At 35.8% G+C, this 16531-nt stretch overlaps 1 protein-coding gene across 6 annotated transcripts in view; it reads right to left on the bottom strand.

The window, feature by feature from the left end:
- PCLO (piccolo presynaptic cytomatrix protein) overlaps positions 1-16531 on the bottom strand; it is a 313621-nt gene that overhangs the window by 48943 nt on the left and 248147 nt on the right. For 3 of the 6 annotated variants that reach the window (XM_072919151.1, XM_072919160.1, XM_072919159.1), the window contains 4 exons: positions 13387-13458; positions 10681-10861; positions 9266-9460; positions 7839-8021 (listed from right to left, as the gene is read on the bottom strand). In XM_072919151.1, the coding sequence (XP_072775252.1) occupies positions 7839-8021; positions 9266-9460; positions 10681-10861; positions 13387-13458 (631 nt within the window). The remainder of the gene's footprint in view (positions 1-7838; positions 8022-9265; positions 9461-10680; positions 10862-13386; positions 13459-16531) is intronic. The other 3 variants (XM_072919156.1, XM_072919164.1, XM_030291251.4) reach the window with 3 other exon arrangements.

The following is a 16531-nucleotide window of genomic DNA, read 5'->3' as shown; positions in this document are numbered from 1 at the left end:
CGTTTTAATTTTACTTTTAGTCATGGTATTAGGGCAAGTTAATTCTGAGTTAGAGAGCTTCTGCTTACAGCTGCCTATGCTAGAAAATTCTTTAGTCCACAGATTTTGATCAAAGTTCTGGCAGGAGGTGCTTTGGTCGGCAGCATTTGAACAGTTTCATATGGATTCACTGGGGTCCAAAGATTAGATATTGACATCTGGTATCACAAAGGTTCCGGAAGCTACCAGGTGCAGTTTTGCTTTACTGAAATCTACAATGTTTATCTGAATAGGAACACAGGTGAAGGCACTTTCCATCATTTAAATATTAAGGATTCAGAGTGTGGAAGAGCTATGTTTCATTGCTTCCTTGCCCTTTGGTTTTGCAAATTATTCCCTGGCTCTTATGTGCTCCCCCAGCCCCCAAAACAACTCCAAACCCAACCAACCCAATAAGCAAATTTAGAAACTCTTAGAAATCTTTAAAAACTTTAAAAATACTTGTCAAAGGCGAGCTCTTGCTGCCAATTACATGTGATTCTTAAAGTGCCACATCTTTAGAGAAAAGACTCTTCAGGCCTCAGCAGATGAAAAGACAAAATTTAACTGAAGGTCATTATGTACCTTCATTTGGCCTCTCTCTGGGAGAAAGGAGATATCCCTTCACCCCCTCCAGCCCTATTTCTGTAAACTCTTTACACAGTTTATCAGGTGCTTGGCACTTTTTAAGGACTGCAATATCATGATGTCTGGGTTGCCCAGCCATTTAACTGTGAAGAACAGAAATATGAAATGAAAGTTTTAAACTCTAATACGAGCTGTTTTCTCTGAAATAGGGCACAGATTTTCCTATTATAAAAAGCTATTGTTGTGGTTTGATTTGATTTTCATCTGTTAATCCTTTTTTAGCTGGTAGTTCCCTTGATGAGATGAAATGTTCTCTACTTGGAATGGGTGTTAATGGGTACATATGTCACATTTAGTAGTCTGAAATGTGGTGTTAATGCTGCCTCTGAGGGATTCAGTTAAACTGCCTGTTCTACAGGCTCTGGCATGAGCAAAATTTCAGGTCAATCATTCTATTGAATAATGTATTAATGAATTGGAAAACCTCTCAACTGCTTACAGTAATTATTTCAGGTTCCAGGAAAGTGGATGATAATTTTATACCTGGTGTAGGACCAGGGTTTCCCAAGAAAAAATTATAATGGTTATATAGATACCTTTTGTACTCTGAATGGTTTCTAGGAAAAATAAAAAATTTCAACATAATGATGATTGGACATGTATTCCCTTATGCCTTTTTGGAAAAGAATTGCTAATTCAATAAAACGGAGGTTAGCACTGACTCCACCTTTCAGCTCCATTTTTTTTATTTATATTTTTTAGAATTATTATTCGTATGGCAAAAATATGTATTTGCTTATGCTTTGGCTGATGGACCCAGTTAGAAAAAAGACCAAAAACATCATGCCTTAGTATGAAGAAAATATCATATTAAAATCAGGATCAGAGGAAAGCTTGGAAGGCATATGATTTCACTTAATCTTTCAGAAAAGTCTGTTTTCAACAGACAACAGAGAAGATGCTGTGTTAAAACCTAATATAGGGAACATAGATCATTCACACAAGACCTATAACCAGGAGCTACTAAATTAGTCAGCAGAAAAATGGAAAAAATCCAGCACTCTCAGCCACTCCAGCCATTCTTCTACAGTGAATGGATTTTTTTTTAAGACTTAAATTTTAAAAAGTTGACTATACAGTTCTGTGGCTCACATGGAGGAAAGAACAGACTCAACCAGCACTTTCTCTTGGTGAATAAATTGTAGATGTTCTCCTTTTCCAGTTTCTGTCTAGAAACAGAAATATACCGTCAAAATGCATTGGGAGCAACAGTTCTGTTTGTGCACCAAACAGGAAGAGGGAAAAATGCCTTCAAGTATGGATTCAGGATTAAGTTTCCACAATTAGCCTCTAATTACTTGAAAGAAATTCTTCTTTTAACTGTCCATCTTCTGAGAAACTCTGGGTGACAAAAAAGGCTGAGTCTTCTCAGAGATGCAAGCCCATGGGACAGGGTGAAAGCACCCATGTGCTGTGTGTAATTTTCTGATGACCAACAGACCAGGCATCTCATACAGTGTCTTTTGGCAAAAGCTTGCCTGCCCTTCACTCTCAGTAGCCTTGTGTTTCAAGTGCTCCAATCTCAAAATCCAAATGCCAGTTTTCCTGTTTTTATGAAGCATTTGCTAGCATTAAAAGCAAGAGCTGCTCCAGCTTGCTCTGTTAGGCTCTACGGGGTAAAATTGCTGTTGGGATTCTTGTTGCATCTTTTGTAAACTGGCAACAGACTGGGGATACATTAACAACTGGTGCTCAAACATATCTACCTCAGGTCAGCCAAGAAGTTTATTCTCCTAATGCTACCTCATACTGAACAAGACTTTAAGCCGTGGTCTCATCCACCTCAGCCACAGCTGTATATCAGACATGGATTTGACTGCACACTGAGCAGGGATATTTTGTGAAATTTTGAGACAACCCTTTGCAGAGGAATTTACCATTTGAGATGAATAACAGAAGAACAACACACTTCTTAAACTGTGCTGAAGTAATTTCTTTACCCAGGAAAGCAATGTGGATGAAATAACTTTCCATGCACTCTGTAGGGTTAGTCTACTCTACAGAATGTTGAAAAAAATACTTTTGAAATAAGAGTTATCAAATGAAGAAGCTTAACAATTCTCTGAAATTACATGTCAGCTTAAAATGGTGAAATAGTAAATAGCAGGAATAACCAAAGCAAAATGGGTCAGTTATTAGATTGAAACAAGGCTGAAAAGACAGCCTCAGATTACTGCTATCTGCAGAGAGTGGGGACAAACTCTTGTTTTGATAATGATTCTTGGAAATGAGTTATTTGTAGCAATAGGAAGGCCCATTTAACTTGGAAATTAAGAAACTAGTGACATGAGTCACTAAACAGCTTTGGGCTATAAATTATTTAAGTGTGAAGGAAATATCCTAAAAGAATGTAGGAAATTAAAACATGGCATTGCCTATTAAATGTGTGAAAATGGATACAGACCAAAAGGGAACCCAAATTAGCAGGTATTTAAAACAATCATATCCAACTCAAAAGATTTATATAACCTAGGAATCAATTTCCTTTCACTCCATTGTTGCTAAAACCAGTAAATAGAACTTAATGATAAGGAAAATTCATGTAAATTTTAATTTCTTTCAGCTAAGTGGCTAGAAACACATAGTGCTGGCTCAGACTTATATAATGGGCTGCACGGTCATGACAATGTCTTGATGTATGCATCACATCACATTTCTGTGCAGATTTACCCTATGATGTTGACACTTAAGTGAACTTGTGTCAAAGTTGTCTGCTCAACATAGTTATAAGCAGGTGTGCTACCTTTTGAACTAAAGTATTTTAAACTGGTATTCTTTGAGATGTTTAAATTGATAGGCTTAATTGGGTATAATTCTGAAAATGTTGATATAGAGTTTTGAAACTGTAGGTATTCTAACTAATAGTATCAGCTCTGTATATCTATCAGAGAGTAGATCTCTCCCAGCTAGTAGAATCCCTTGACATACAACTGTTTGGAAAAGCTGTTGTGTCATGATGGAAAATGAGAAACGTAAAAGATGAAATGTTCTCTATGAAATGTTGTGGGGCTCCATTTTCTCCCATCCTCCTCACCTCCACCTCCCCCACCCTGCTATTTTAGTGACAAAAAAATATAATACCAGGTGTCAGAGGATGTTTTAAAGAAATGTTGTGATTTTAAATTGCTAGAGGTTTGATCTTGGAAATACCTTTCCCTTACTAAAAATTAGACAGAAATTCCTGTAGAATTATAATGCTGGTATTACCTTAAATTAACAGAGATGTTTGGATCTTTAACTGAAACACATGGCAATTTCTCTAGATCTTTAATATTTGCTAACTAATTCAGGTGAGGAGTATAGAAGTGTTTTTATTGTGGCAAGTTTCTTGTTTGTTTGGTCAGGTTAATATGAACCAAATAGAAGAGGAGTTTCCCATGGCATCCATCAGCAAATTATATACAAGCAATGGCATATTGACTTGTAGCTTCTTTGTCATGAATGTCTGTTGGAAAGAATAAAAAATATATAGGGCTACAATGATATTGAAACTTAAATTCACTTGCTGAGCTATTTACTATTATATTAATATATTGTTCTTCAAAGAGGTATGAAGGTTCAAAAAAATTTCTAGAAATTCTCTTATTTGGTCATAAAATAATGGGTTTTCATTCACCCTTGGATATTCTAATGTAATAAAGGAATTGATTTTTTTCATTGTACAATCATTGTCCTTTAGGGAAAAACCTGGCATCTCTTTCTCTGCAAAAAAGAACAAGCCAATTAAATTTCTACTATGGCAAAGCTGAGGTACTGCACCTTTCTGCTTAACACAGATGCTGAAGTTTTTTTCTGTTTCTTGTCTTTCTTATTCACTTTATTGGAAAGTATTAAAATTAAAGCATGCTATTCATTCCTTTAGATCTAGAAGCTAGGTTTGAAAATATTTTTTTGTATAAAATCTGTAAAAATTATATTCCAAATTCCTACTCTTTCATATGCATCTATCCAGAGAACTGGTGATGTTCTGAATAATCAGAACATCTCCAAATTTTCAAGTATCTGAAGAACTCTAAAATAATTTATTTAAAACATAGCTGACATAACAATAAAATTGCATATAATGAGATGATCCTTCTGTGGGATAAATTACTGACTGAAAAGATGGTGGACTGATTCACACTGTGTCTAAAACTGACTCATCTGGTGGATAAACTCTTAATACACAGATTTATGTTGAAGGGAATGTGCTTAATTTTAAGTGAATGTGTAATTGGAAATGATTCATGTATTGCACAAAACCTAAATCAAATTAAGCCATCCTCTGACTTGGATCCCTTGCAACTTCTGGCTTCAAAGAGTTGGCTCTGAAATATTATTGTTCCTCTCTGAGGAATGTGATTGGAAAGTGTAGCATGCAGTTGGTTTCTTTGTAGATCACACTCTTATCTCTCATTGGCAATGACAAATTTATACTTCAGGGTTTATTTTTAATTAACTGCTGTAGCTGAATGTTGGATTTTACAAAGGTTCTGAGTAAAACCCAATGTTTTTTGTTGCATCTTCACTTTAATTTTAAAGATTGATTTAATTACATTTTTTACTCTTTAAAATAAATATATAAACAATTCAGTTCAACAAAAACTGGTGAAAAACCTTTGTTTTCACAAAATATGCTCTTTATGCTATAGGGCTGATGTTGTTTATGATTTTCTTGTTACTTCTCAACAGACACATAATTGATAACTGACAAAATAGACCCAATAGAAAGGGTCCTAGGAACCAAAAGTAGAGAAGGATTTCTCTGAGACATTGTCAGAATGACTGAGGATTCTTGCCTTGCTTGGTTTATTTTTTTTTTCTAGAGCCAGTTCAATTCAAGAGAAAAAATGGATCTATTGAGAGACTAGATCAAAGAAGGACACTCTTTCTGAGGGTTATCTTAGGTATAGAAGGACTTTACAGCATAGAATCATTTCCATCACCATTGTGTACTTAGGCTGAAAAAACCCAAACAATTCTTCTAAAAGGTGCTGTTGTTTAATATATGCACAGAGAAATAGCAGTGGTAAAATAATAATAATGATGTTGTGTATTATCTGTAATGGTTTCCTTCGTAAAGGGCTTTGAGACATAGTAACAAAAAATTACTGACAATGACTGTTAAAAATTACTAAGATGACTGTTCGAGTCATTAAAACCAGTTCCTAATGCATCCTTTTCCAGCTAGCAATAAAGTAGGGTATAATGGAGGTGGGTATCACAAACATACATTATCCCTTTTTGGGAATGGACTTGGAAACTGATGATACCCTGATATTCACAGTTCACAATGAAGGGGAAATCTCTCCTTTCTTTATCATCTCTTCATCCCACAAAGAAGTCCATAGGTTAGAAGTTGAATATCTTTGGTGCTTTTTCCATTAGAGGTTATAGACTCATCTCATTTTACTTTCATGCTCCACAAAACTGCAATGAAATCATATTGTTTTTCATTCCTGCTAAAAGTCATGAGAGTCATTAACCTCAAAATGGTAACTACTGGCCCAACTCATATGAATAAATTTGGACAAACTCTTTGGTACAATGAAGAAAAGCCAAAACATCTCACAGTTCTGAAAACAGGCTTTTAGCCATTGTGTAGTTGACCATGCATTGTGTTTATTTGTCAGAAGTAAAAAGACGAAAGTACTACGTGTCTTCATAAAAATTTTAACCATTTTTATATATTATTGTGGACTCATTATTATAATATGGACTCTTATTATTTATAATGGGGACTCTTATTCCCATAACTCTCTATGATGCTTCCCATATTGCTGAGCCAAGTACATATCAGTACATATTCTTTTTGCAATTTTAAAAGAAGATAGAATAACAGTTTGTTGGCACAGGCACTTGAAGCCAACAGACACACTTTCTTTACTATAAAACTATATCTGAACCTTATATATTCAACCTTACATCACAAGCTAAATGTTTTGTACTACCTGTCTACGTGAAAAGGCATCACTACAAGGCTATGAGTGTTTGCGATAAAGCTCAACAGACATGGCATCTCAAAAGATCATAAGAGTCATTTAGATTTGAATGGTGTACCCCCAGGAGTGGCATGCAGCTTTCAGACATGATGCCTGATACAACATTCCCTGCCTGGGCTGAGTGTCTAGAGTTGAGCTGTAGAGTAATATAATGTGTGTCTGTGTTTGTGTAAATATCTGGATTTCTGAAAGAATTCTAAGGGCTCTCCTAAGAAAAAACTTATTTCTAAATATGCTTTAATAGATCTGTTACTCTTGCCCTGTTAATTAGTTATTTTAACATCACACTGGTTGTCTGAATGATTTGTTGCCTTTAGAATATATTGTCTAAAGTACCATTTCCTCTTTCTCTTCTGTACCCCTCTCAGCCAACTTATATTGCCCAACATGTGCAATGGTGTTGACAGAAAAACCTTCAATTCATCTTGAGAGCTTAGAAAGGGATTACAGCACAAAAGAACATCTGGGAGTTCAGTCAGTACATTTATTTGGATTATCCCTCACATTCCATGGAAATAAACAAGATGCCCCACAAGTCAAAAGAACAGTGGCAATTTGAACTGATTGAGATTCTGGCTCTTTATTTGTGATGAGGGAATAAATAGATGATATGTGGTATTACAGGTGCCTACAAGTAGAAAATAACTTTTAATGATGCTGATAGGAAAATTATCAAGAAATTGAGCTATACATGGATCAAAACTCCTTTCCTTTCCACTGGTGGTTTGAAAAATTATCTATGCTAATGACTGTTGACATGGTAATTGTGTTGGAAGAGGAAACAGGAATTGTTATTGTCCCAATTACATTTTAAGAAACAAAAATGTGCAGTTAGGTTTTTGTCACAGTACAAGAAATGTCCAATCATGCTTAAGCAGACCAGCTTGGATGCATGCTTTTTATTAGGCAACAACATGAGCAAAGCTATACTACTTTTCAACAGAATTCCGAGTACTCCAGTGGAATGGAAGTGCACACATTTGTTGCTTCATAATGCTTCTTAGCACAGTTTTTCATTATGGATTTATGCGCTGATAGGTGGGAAGATCAAGCAGAGTTCTTGATTCATGTAAACATTTACAGCACTTAATGGAGGGGTAAAATAAATACTTAAATATCGCAATGAATTAGTTGACATGGCAAGAAGTATTTGGGATGTAGTTGGTTTCTTAACCATGTCTTTCTGCTCACCTCCTTCAGGCTTGACTGGTCCATCAGACATCACTTTCCTGAGGGCTAGTTGGCTTTGGTCTTTGTTGTCACTGGCTGGTGGAGGCAGATTGTCAGACTGAGTTCTTTGAATGGGGAGGACTCCTGCTATGCTGTGTCTGTGCTGCTTCCTGGCATGATTAGACTGACCGCTTTTATGTGCTGCTGTGGCAGTGTGGGTGAAATGGAAACCCAGAGTATGTATCCTCAGATGGAACCAGCTTAAATGTTATTCATGCAAACAGAAGTGGTTTTTTTCTGTATTTAAGTAAGTAGTGTTTTCAAACACCAAAGAGACACCACATGCACAGCATTAAAGAGTATCAAAACTGGCTGTTTCTGTAGTAATGACAGTGAAGACAAGGGAAATAATTTTCCCCCAGTTTTGCATTGTACTATGGTGAGTTTATGGCATTTTAACAAATCCTAAAGACAAACACAATGACTTCACAGTCAGAGATTTAATTTACCATCAACTAAACCCTCAGCTAGCAATCAGATGATGCTGGTCTGAAATATACTCTGGAGAGTAATCCTTTTGAATGGAATAGTTTTAATTTATTTTAATCAATTTGAAGTTGCCAGATGAAATCTAGTTTGACCCTTAACCAATTCATGGTAAAAATTTACTCAAAAAGTTGAACTCTGACACCTGACTTAACTCTCAACTCCCTTTGAGTTTGCTAACTTGTCAACATTGTTGAAATCTGATGTTGTTACTGGCTCTGTGTGTTTAATGGTTTTGCACTTACTGTGTTTAATGATTTTATTGTATTTCTGTTCTGCTCATCACCAACACAATCTTAAACAAGATATAAACAAGGTTGCCTTATATTTCCTTTCCAAAAAAAATAAAATAGATATTTACAGTCATGTTCCAAAAATAGAAATCTCAGCCATGTAGTTAAAAAAAAAGTTTCTTTAACATTAAATCTTCTTTTGTGTATATAGTACTGTCCTTCATGATTACTACTTATAGATACACCCTGTTATTAATGTGGTCTCAGTCTTATATGCAATTTGAAGAGCTGGCAGTTGCATCTCTGCAGGTTTTGATTATTTCATTGGTAGGTATTTAGTGACATCAAAACACAATGGACTTCTCTGGGAGTCATGCACAACCATGGAACATCATGGACCATGAGTGAAGGGACTGATGGAGAAACAGCCAGTTTCACTGCAGTCTTTATAAAATAAACAAATAAATAACTAAATAAAGGACTTCTAAATACAAGAGTATATTGTAATTATATGTATCCACACACAGGCACACAAAGAAAGACATTGAACAAAGTGAGCACAGTGTGCCAAGAACAAAAAAAAATAGCCAAAAAGGGAAGGACAGCAGGGAAAAAGGCAACAGATGAACATTAAGCTGCCATGCTGAGGAATTTATTTGCGTCTTTTACTTGGTTGAAGGCGAAGCTGCTGCACAGCTGCTTCGGCAGCGGCGATGGCTGCCCCAGCGTCTTCAAGGTGAGTTTGAGTGACGCTGGTTTTGCTTTGGCTGCGGGATGGGCCGTGAGAGCGGAGATGTCCTTCAGAAGAAGATTTGGAGCTCCCTGGGCTGCTGTGGGATTTCTCAATGGTGGGCACCTGCATGTCTACCAGGAAAACGAAGAAGTACAACTCTTGCATTTATTACAAAAAAAACCCAATTGCATTCTCTTTCTCTTGACTGGTCTTTCTTGCTGAATTCCAGAACAAGGAATAAAGATTAAGCTGTGCTTTTCCATTTAAAACATCAGGATATACCACAATTAGGAAACTCTTATGAAGCATTGTTTTATACTTCCCCACTGTTACCTGGCCTGGGGAATAATTTATTAGTATTGGTTTTTAATCACCTGTGAATTGGACCTCCTGTGCTGGTTCAAACAGATGGAATGATGGCGTGGTGTTTTCCACTTTCTATTCTCTAGCATGTCGAGGCTAAGCAGCATCACCTACACCAGTACCAAACACTTAGCAAATGCAAGTCATTTTATCCTGAATAATGCCATCAGGAAAATCACAGCCTAACTAACAATATCTTCTATACTTACCACTAATCCAGACAGACATCTTATATAGACACCAGTCAGTCCCTGGCAAAATGTTAAACAGAGAAATAGAGAGGAGATGGAGTAGAGTCTTGCCCCTCTGGGGTTCTCATCTGGATTGTAGATGGAATGTTTTTTGCTTTGATAGGACACATAGTGTGTTTTAAGAGAGCACCTGTCCACTGACTACTTAGTATAAAAAAAAGAATTAGAGATAAATTTCTTGAAGCAGGAGACACTGAGATCAATTCAGCTTTTGTAAACATTAGTATATTTCTACTGTATCAGCTCCAATGATTTCCAATACCACTAAGATGTGCTACAATCCATTATCATTAACTGGAAATGCATATGCATTATTGCATATTGCAATTGTTCTATAAAATATTAATGTGGCATTTTCAGAAGAAAAAAATTCCATAAAATACTTAAGGAACATGAAAAATAGAAAGCTAAATATGTACTGAGTTTGCCCAAGGCTATCAAGAAAATAAAAAGGGCACAGAACCTATAGCAGATATGTAAAGCACATCTAGAGTAGTAGGTGAGTCTGTATGCTGATGTTTTAAGGACGTAATTGCTCAGTAAGCTGGCTGGCAAGATTGAGACAATTTAAACCTTGTCTCCAACTAATTAATCACAGAGATAAATGCATTTTTAATAAAAATGTATACAAACTTCATACCAGTATCTTTATTTTTTCTATGAGAACTTACACATAGTAAAGGTTTACACATCATCTGGGAAAATATTTTGCATCAGGTGCACCAAGTCATTCCTACCCTTGGAGGGGTCCGGGAAGATTCCATGACTTCTGCTCTTGATGACAGATGGTTTTGGAGATTGCTGGCTACTCTTTTCAGAATGAGATTTCCCATGGTCGATGTTTTCACTCTGTTCTTTAAGAGGATACCACCGAGGAGTGTTGTCAAGCTGAGAGATGCTGGATAACTCAATCAATACCTACAAATAAATAAAATTATAATATATGGCCTGTATCTGACCTATTTATGATTACATACATCAGAAGAGACAAGAGCTGTGTTGTCAGAAGTTGCAATCAAGAGAAAGAGTGAAGAGTATAAGGCTGTGTGCTGACACATTCAGGACTCTCTGGGCATGCTGTGACCCCAAACCCGATTCAGCAGCATATTGATGTGTCTGAACCAACAGCTCTTCTCACTGGGACCTCAGTCAGGACTGTGAGCTGAGTCCTTTGACTGTGGCATAGCTCAGCCCAAAGAAAACTGGGCAGTTTAGAGGGCAGCTTGTGAGCACTAGTTTGACAGCTACAGTAGAAAGACATTAAAAAGCTATCCAGCCATTCTGCCTCTGAACAGACATTTTCTAATAGGAGATGCAAGCAGTATAATTTCTTCCCTTTTATCAGTGCATTTAAGGGGGGAAAAGTTGAATATTTGATTTTATTAAGGTCTTCAATAACATGAGGCTTATGCTTATTGGTTCTTTAAAAATCCACATATGCAGAAGTAGCAACATAAAAGAAAAAGCATTATTCTTGTACTTCACTAAAATTATAGAATTCAACTGACTATTTAGGTATCTAAACATTACTGAGGAAAAAAAAACAAAACCAGGAGGCGCAATGGTAATGTGGGAATAAAACAAATAAACTGGCTTAAAAAACCTGCAAATATTGTAGATGAAATCTGCTCTAAGCCACCTTCATTGTTAGCAGGACTTTGGTGAAATTACTTTTAAAAAAATAGATGTAAAAAAAAAAAAAAAAGAGCATGGGAACCAGAAAGACCCTGCCTCCTTTAATAAGCTTGCAATTGAGAGGGCCAAGGGATGTAAAGTACTGATATTTACCACAGAATCTTGAAAAAAAGGAAGGTCAAAAATTGATCTGCATCTGGCTCTAAAATGAGAGGGCTAAAACTAATGTCAGGTAGGGAAGTTTTAAAACTGCTAGACAAATAAAGTGTGCAATTACCTCAGGGGGTAATGTTTTTGTCACTTTATTACAAGACCCTGAATTAAATAAAGCCTCTTCAAGTATAGGGATGGGGAAGTCTCCTAACAACTGATGGTTTCTAGGTTAAAAGCCTTTTTCCTTACCTTTTTTACTTTTATTTTTATAGTTTGTCTATGATATGGCTTGGTCTTTCTGGTGAGACCTATAATGAATCTTAACAGATGAACTATTCAGCATGCTCCCTGTTGTGGTTTTCAGTCAAGCTTTGAAAATGACTTGGAAGAGAGCATGGCTGAGGACTGGTGCCAATGGGCAGCGTGGGCTGGGGGCTCTGCTTTGTAGGAGGAGAGGTTTCACTTTCCATGGATATGGACCTTGATGTGCCACCTCTGGGGCACACAAGTGCTGCTGGGTCTATTCAAACAAGTCTTTGGGGCACAATTTGGATATCCCACACCTGATGTTATGGTGCAGGATTCCTCTGGATGTCCTGATGCTGAGATACACTGGATAGTCTCTTCTGTTGCTTTTTTCTCTGAATAAATGCTTTTACAATTAAAAAAATTAGTTCTAGATGTTGAAGAAAATTTGAAGGGGAAAGGTTTAAATCTTCAGTTGCTTTCTAACTGTCATAAAAAACAAGGATGTAAATATTCAGTAAAGCCCTGCATTTGGACAAACATGCTGAACTCAACAAGAATATAGACACAGTATCCAGGAAATAAGTAATCATTTGGCAGCTTCCTATACATTTATTTTAGCAATTGTTCAAATAGTGACACTGATTGCTCAGTTTGGTAGTTACACAAAAGGGAGCTGGAGCTGAACTGTGTGGCTTTTTTTCAGAATTCAAATGTAGACTGAGCCCAGTTACTCTCAGTTACTCTGCACAGGAGATCGATTTTCTGTGCTTTTGTTTCCAATTATAGTTTTTATTTGTAATTACATCTTTAATTATTTTTATATCATAGTTATTGCTGGTAATTCTGTATTATATGTGCATATGTTTATTTATTTGTTTTTTACAGAGAAAGCCTTCTTCCCATGAGCACTCATTTTATTTATTATTATTTATAAGATTAGATTTTTTCTTCATTCATACTTTGGTAATAATATTACAATTTTAGAATGTTAAAATCAGACTGATCAGTAAGACTAAATAGTTTAATTATTTACAAAGACTGATACCTCCTCAGCCTTCCTATGTTATGGTAAAAGCAAGTCGAAGAGCTTTCAGTCATAAAAATAATTTCCCCTGGAGTCACTTTAAATTTTGTAGCTATCTTACACTCAAAAAAATAATCATTTTCAGCAAATTGACATTTTGTTGGGTCCTAAATTAGCTTTCTCCCAGCTAATCAAGATAAAAGTGACATATATTTCATGCCTAAATAAAAGAAATCATGACCATTTGTTAAGAAGACAACAGTAAAACTGGCATGTAAAAAAAAAAACATTTTACCTAATACATGTACCATACCTTGAAAGAGAACACACTCCAAATAGCCTGCAGTTATTACTACTAGAGAGGAAGAAATAAGATACTCACTTCACCAAGGAAATCATTTGAGGAAAATCTGTCATAATCCCAGACAGTCACTTCCAGTGTTTTCTTTTTCAGCTGCAATTCAAGTAAAAGGATGATTAAATTCATAAACTCAGATCAAGTCCCTATGGTTGCTTCTATAGATTATTTCCTCTATGTATCCTTTTCCATAGAGACAGGTAATTTTCACCCTCTTATCAACTCTGTTTTGAGAAAAATAATTTGGCTCTATTATTTGTTATTGAGACAGATGGGCTTGTGCTTGGCCCTATTTTAGGAATTCCCACAAGTTGTTTTGAGCAGAATTTCTGTCCGCTAAAAGTCAAACTGATTTTTAAGACCCCATTTTTTGTTCCTGTAGCTTTTCTCATCACCAGATCTGTCTGAATGCAGACATCCACCTGAAGTACATTTGAGTGTGAATTTCAAACGTATGATATCAAACACCCTTTTTACATAACCTCATCTGTGAAGACCAGGCTTTAATGCCTGAAGAATTCAGTGTAGTCGGTGAGTCTGCAAGTGACCCAGGCATGTGGACAAATAATACTGTTGGGTATTCATGACAGCTGTCAAAACTCATTATCTGTAGATCTTGTTAGGCTTGATAGCTGTTTCCAGCACTCTTCCATAGGCCATAGTGGGAAACACTTAATCTTTATATATGACAAGAGAGCACAAGACAGAGAAACTGTTGACCAAAGTAGTTGACCTTATTGTAAAGAATGACCTGAGAGTTTTTCCAGGAGTCTCTGAGGACATGTAGGGGCAGGATTGATTACTGATTTTGCATGCTGGGGCAGAAAGCTATAAGGTGGCTGGAAAGGCAGTAATAAATTCATGTGAATTGAAAGAAATATGGACAAAATCCTGTGGGTTGTAGCGTGTCTGCATAGTCAGGCTGAGAAGTTATAAATGAAGAATGCAAGCATTACTGAAGAAAAGAGAATTCTTCACATACTTGAATTAAAGAATTCAGAAGATGAATTCTTATGTGATAGTTGAGGTCATCATCCTAACAGAAGCAACCTATTATTTGGCTGCTGGGCACAGAGGGACAGCAAAGGATCAAGTCATTGCTTAAAATGATAAGCTATACCAATTATTGTACATATTGCATATACTTGCCATGAAAGCACTCTTGGCTATTTACAGAACCACAGAATATTCTGAGCTGGGAGTGACTCACAAGGATCACTGAGTGCAGCTCTTAAGTCGATGGTCTGTACATCCAGGATCAAACCCACAACACGGCTGTTATTGGCACCATGATCTCATCAATTTCCCTCCATTGCCCCTTCTTTTCATGCAGCAACAGACTAAAAGGGTTCCTAACAACCTGCAATTGCCTTTAAGTGATAATTTAATCTCATCATTATGTATTCAGAATATCATCTGATCCCAGCCAACCTTAAGAAAATGCGCAACTGTGCAAAGCCGATGTCTATGAAAAGTTAATTTAAATCAGCATATCCTGGAAAACCCACACAAAGGGGAATTAAACTATTTTTAGCATCAACAATGTACTCTTAAAACAGGGAAAAGCATGACTTAAAACCTAAGATTTTTAAAAAATATTTGAGAGCAATTCTTTAATCTTTCTATTTTTTTCTTACATAATTAAGCAATATTCTTCATAAGCATTCATTTTAAAAATCCTTCAAAAATGAAAGCAAAATTTGAACAGAAATACTATTTTTGTAAAATTTTTTACGTGCTATTTCTAAAGCTGATTTCCTTGACTGAATAAAATACTTTTTCTTTGCTGTTCCAAGACAGTATTGAAACTGCAGCATGAAAAATAACCTGAAAAAGTGAGCTGAGCACCTATTGGTCCATGATGCTTTTGGCTCCTTGGATGATACAATTTTCTGCCAGTGCTATATTTAGAATATGTATTTTTACCATTTAAAAAAGGGATAGCACAAATACTTTTCAGAAATTTATTGTCATAGTTGTTGCTATTTTGAGAGATTTCTTCTTTATGACTGTGCAAAGACAGAGAGAAAAATGTATAGATCCAGGAAACTGAGAAATAAAATTACTAAAGTTTGAAGAATTTTTGGTAGAAAGAGAAAAATAGAAAATATTTTTAAGTAACTGCAGCTGTACTTTGCTAGCTTCTTTGCAATAGTGTGATAATAAAATTGTGATGAAAACTTACAGTCCTCTAAGCTTCTTTACAAAATCTATTTTAAGCCTTTTAGTTTAATAAAGCTTTTATAAAATATTATGTCAATGAAAAACCATGAAAAGACCTTTTTTAGGCAGAGTGCATGAAATAAGTTTTAAAGCAGGGTAAAATTTGCTTTTCTGAAGATACATCTATGTACCACTATGGTGGCAAAGACAACTAAATGGCTGCTGATTTCAAAAGCAGCCACTCCTCCATCACAGCAATGTAGGGTTCTGCCTTACATCACTCAGTTTTAGGTTGTGAATCCTGATGTTCATCAGGAATATAACAGACAGCAATACTGAAATGGGTTGAGGGAAGCCTTTATCTGTCCCACCATGGCTTTCTGCAAGTGGGCAATGTACCAACAGGAAAATGAATGTCACAAGAAGAATGAATGCAGTTTCTGCATATTGGGAACGTCGCCTGAGTTCCAAACATACTCTTAGGCTGTCTAGGGACAGATATATTTTTAAGAAAATGAAGGAATTTGCAGAAACAGACAATGTAAAAAATATTGTCTCTCATGGAAGGCATAACCAACCCCCAGGTACCGAATGGCTTGTTTCTTGTTTTGAAGATGTTTCTCATTTTGAAGGTCTGGATATTATGGATAGTGTCTGCCTGTGTAGCTGAATATGCACTACTTAAAATATTTAAAACATATTCTTTGAAAATTTCATACTAGGATTTGCATTAGGAAAGAAATAATTTTAATGCAGCTTGTTTTTTCCTCTATGTTAAAAGCATATTACAATAATTACTTCAGAAATAATACAAAATATTGTAATTTCAGTCAGGTTGTTTGATGAGTAGAAATTAATGTATCAGGTAATCCATTACAGTAATTTTTGTTTACATTCATATTTAACATTTTATTGTTCCCTATATCGATGTACTTTGGTACATGGGAGGACAAAAAGACTTTTTATGGATCACTTAGGATCTTAAATTTTTTTGTCCTAGATATTA

The sequence above is a fragment of the Taeniopygia guttata genome, chromosome 1A, assembly GCF_048771995.1.
Source record: "Taeniopygia guttata chromosome 1A, bTaeGut7.mat, whole genome shotgun sequence".
NCBI lineage: Eukaryota > Metazoa > Chordata > Aves > Passeriformes > Estrildidae > Taeniopygia > Taeniopygia guttata.
The sequence above is the reverse complement of the archived record's forward strand: the minus strand, read 5'-3'. Positions and strand labels throughout refer to the sequence as shown.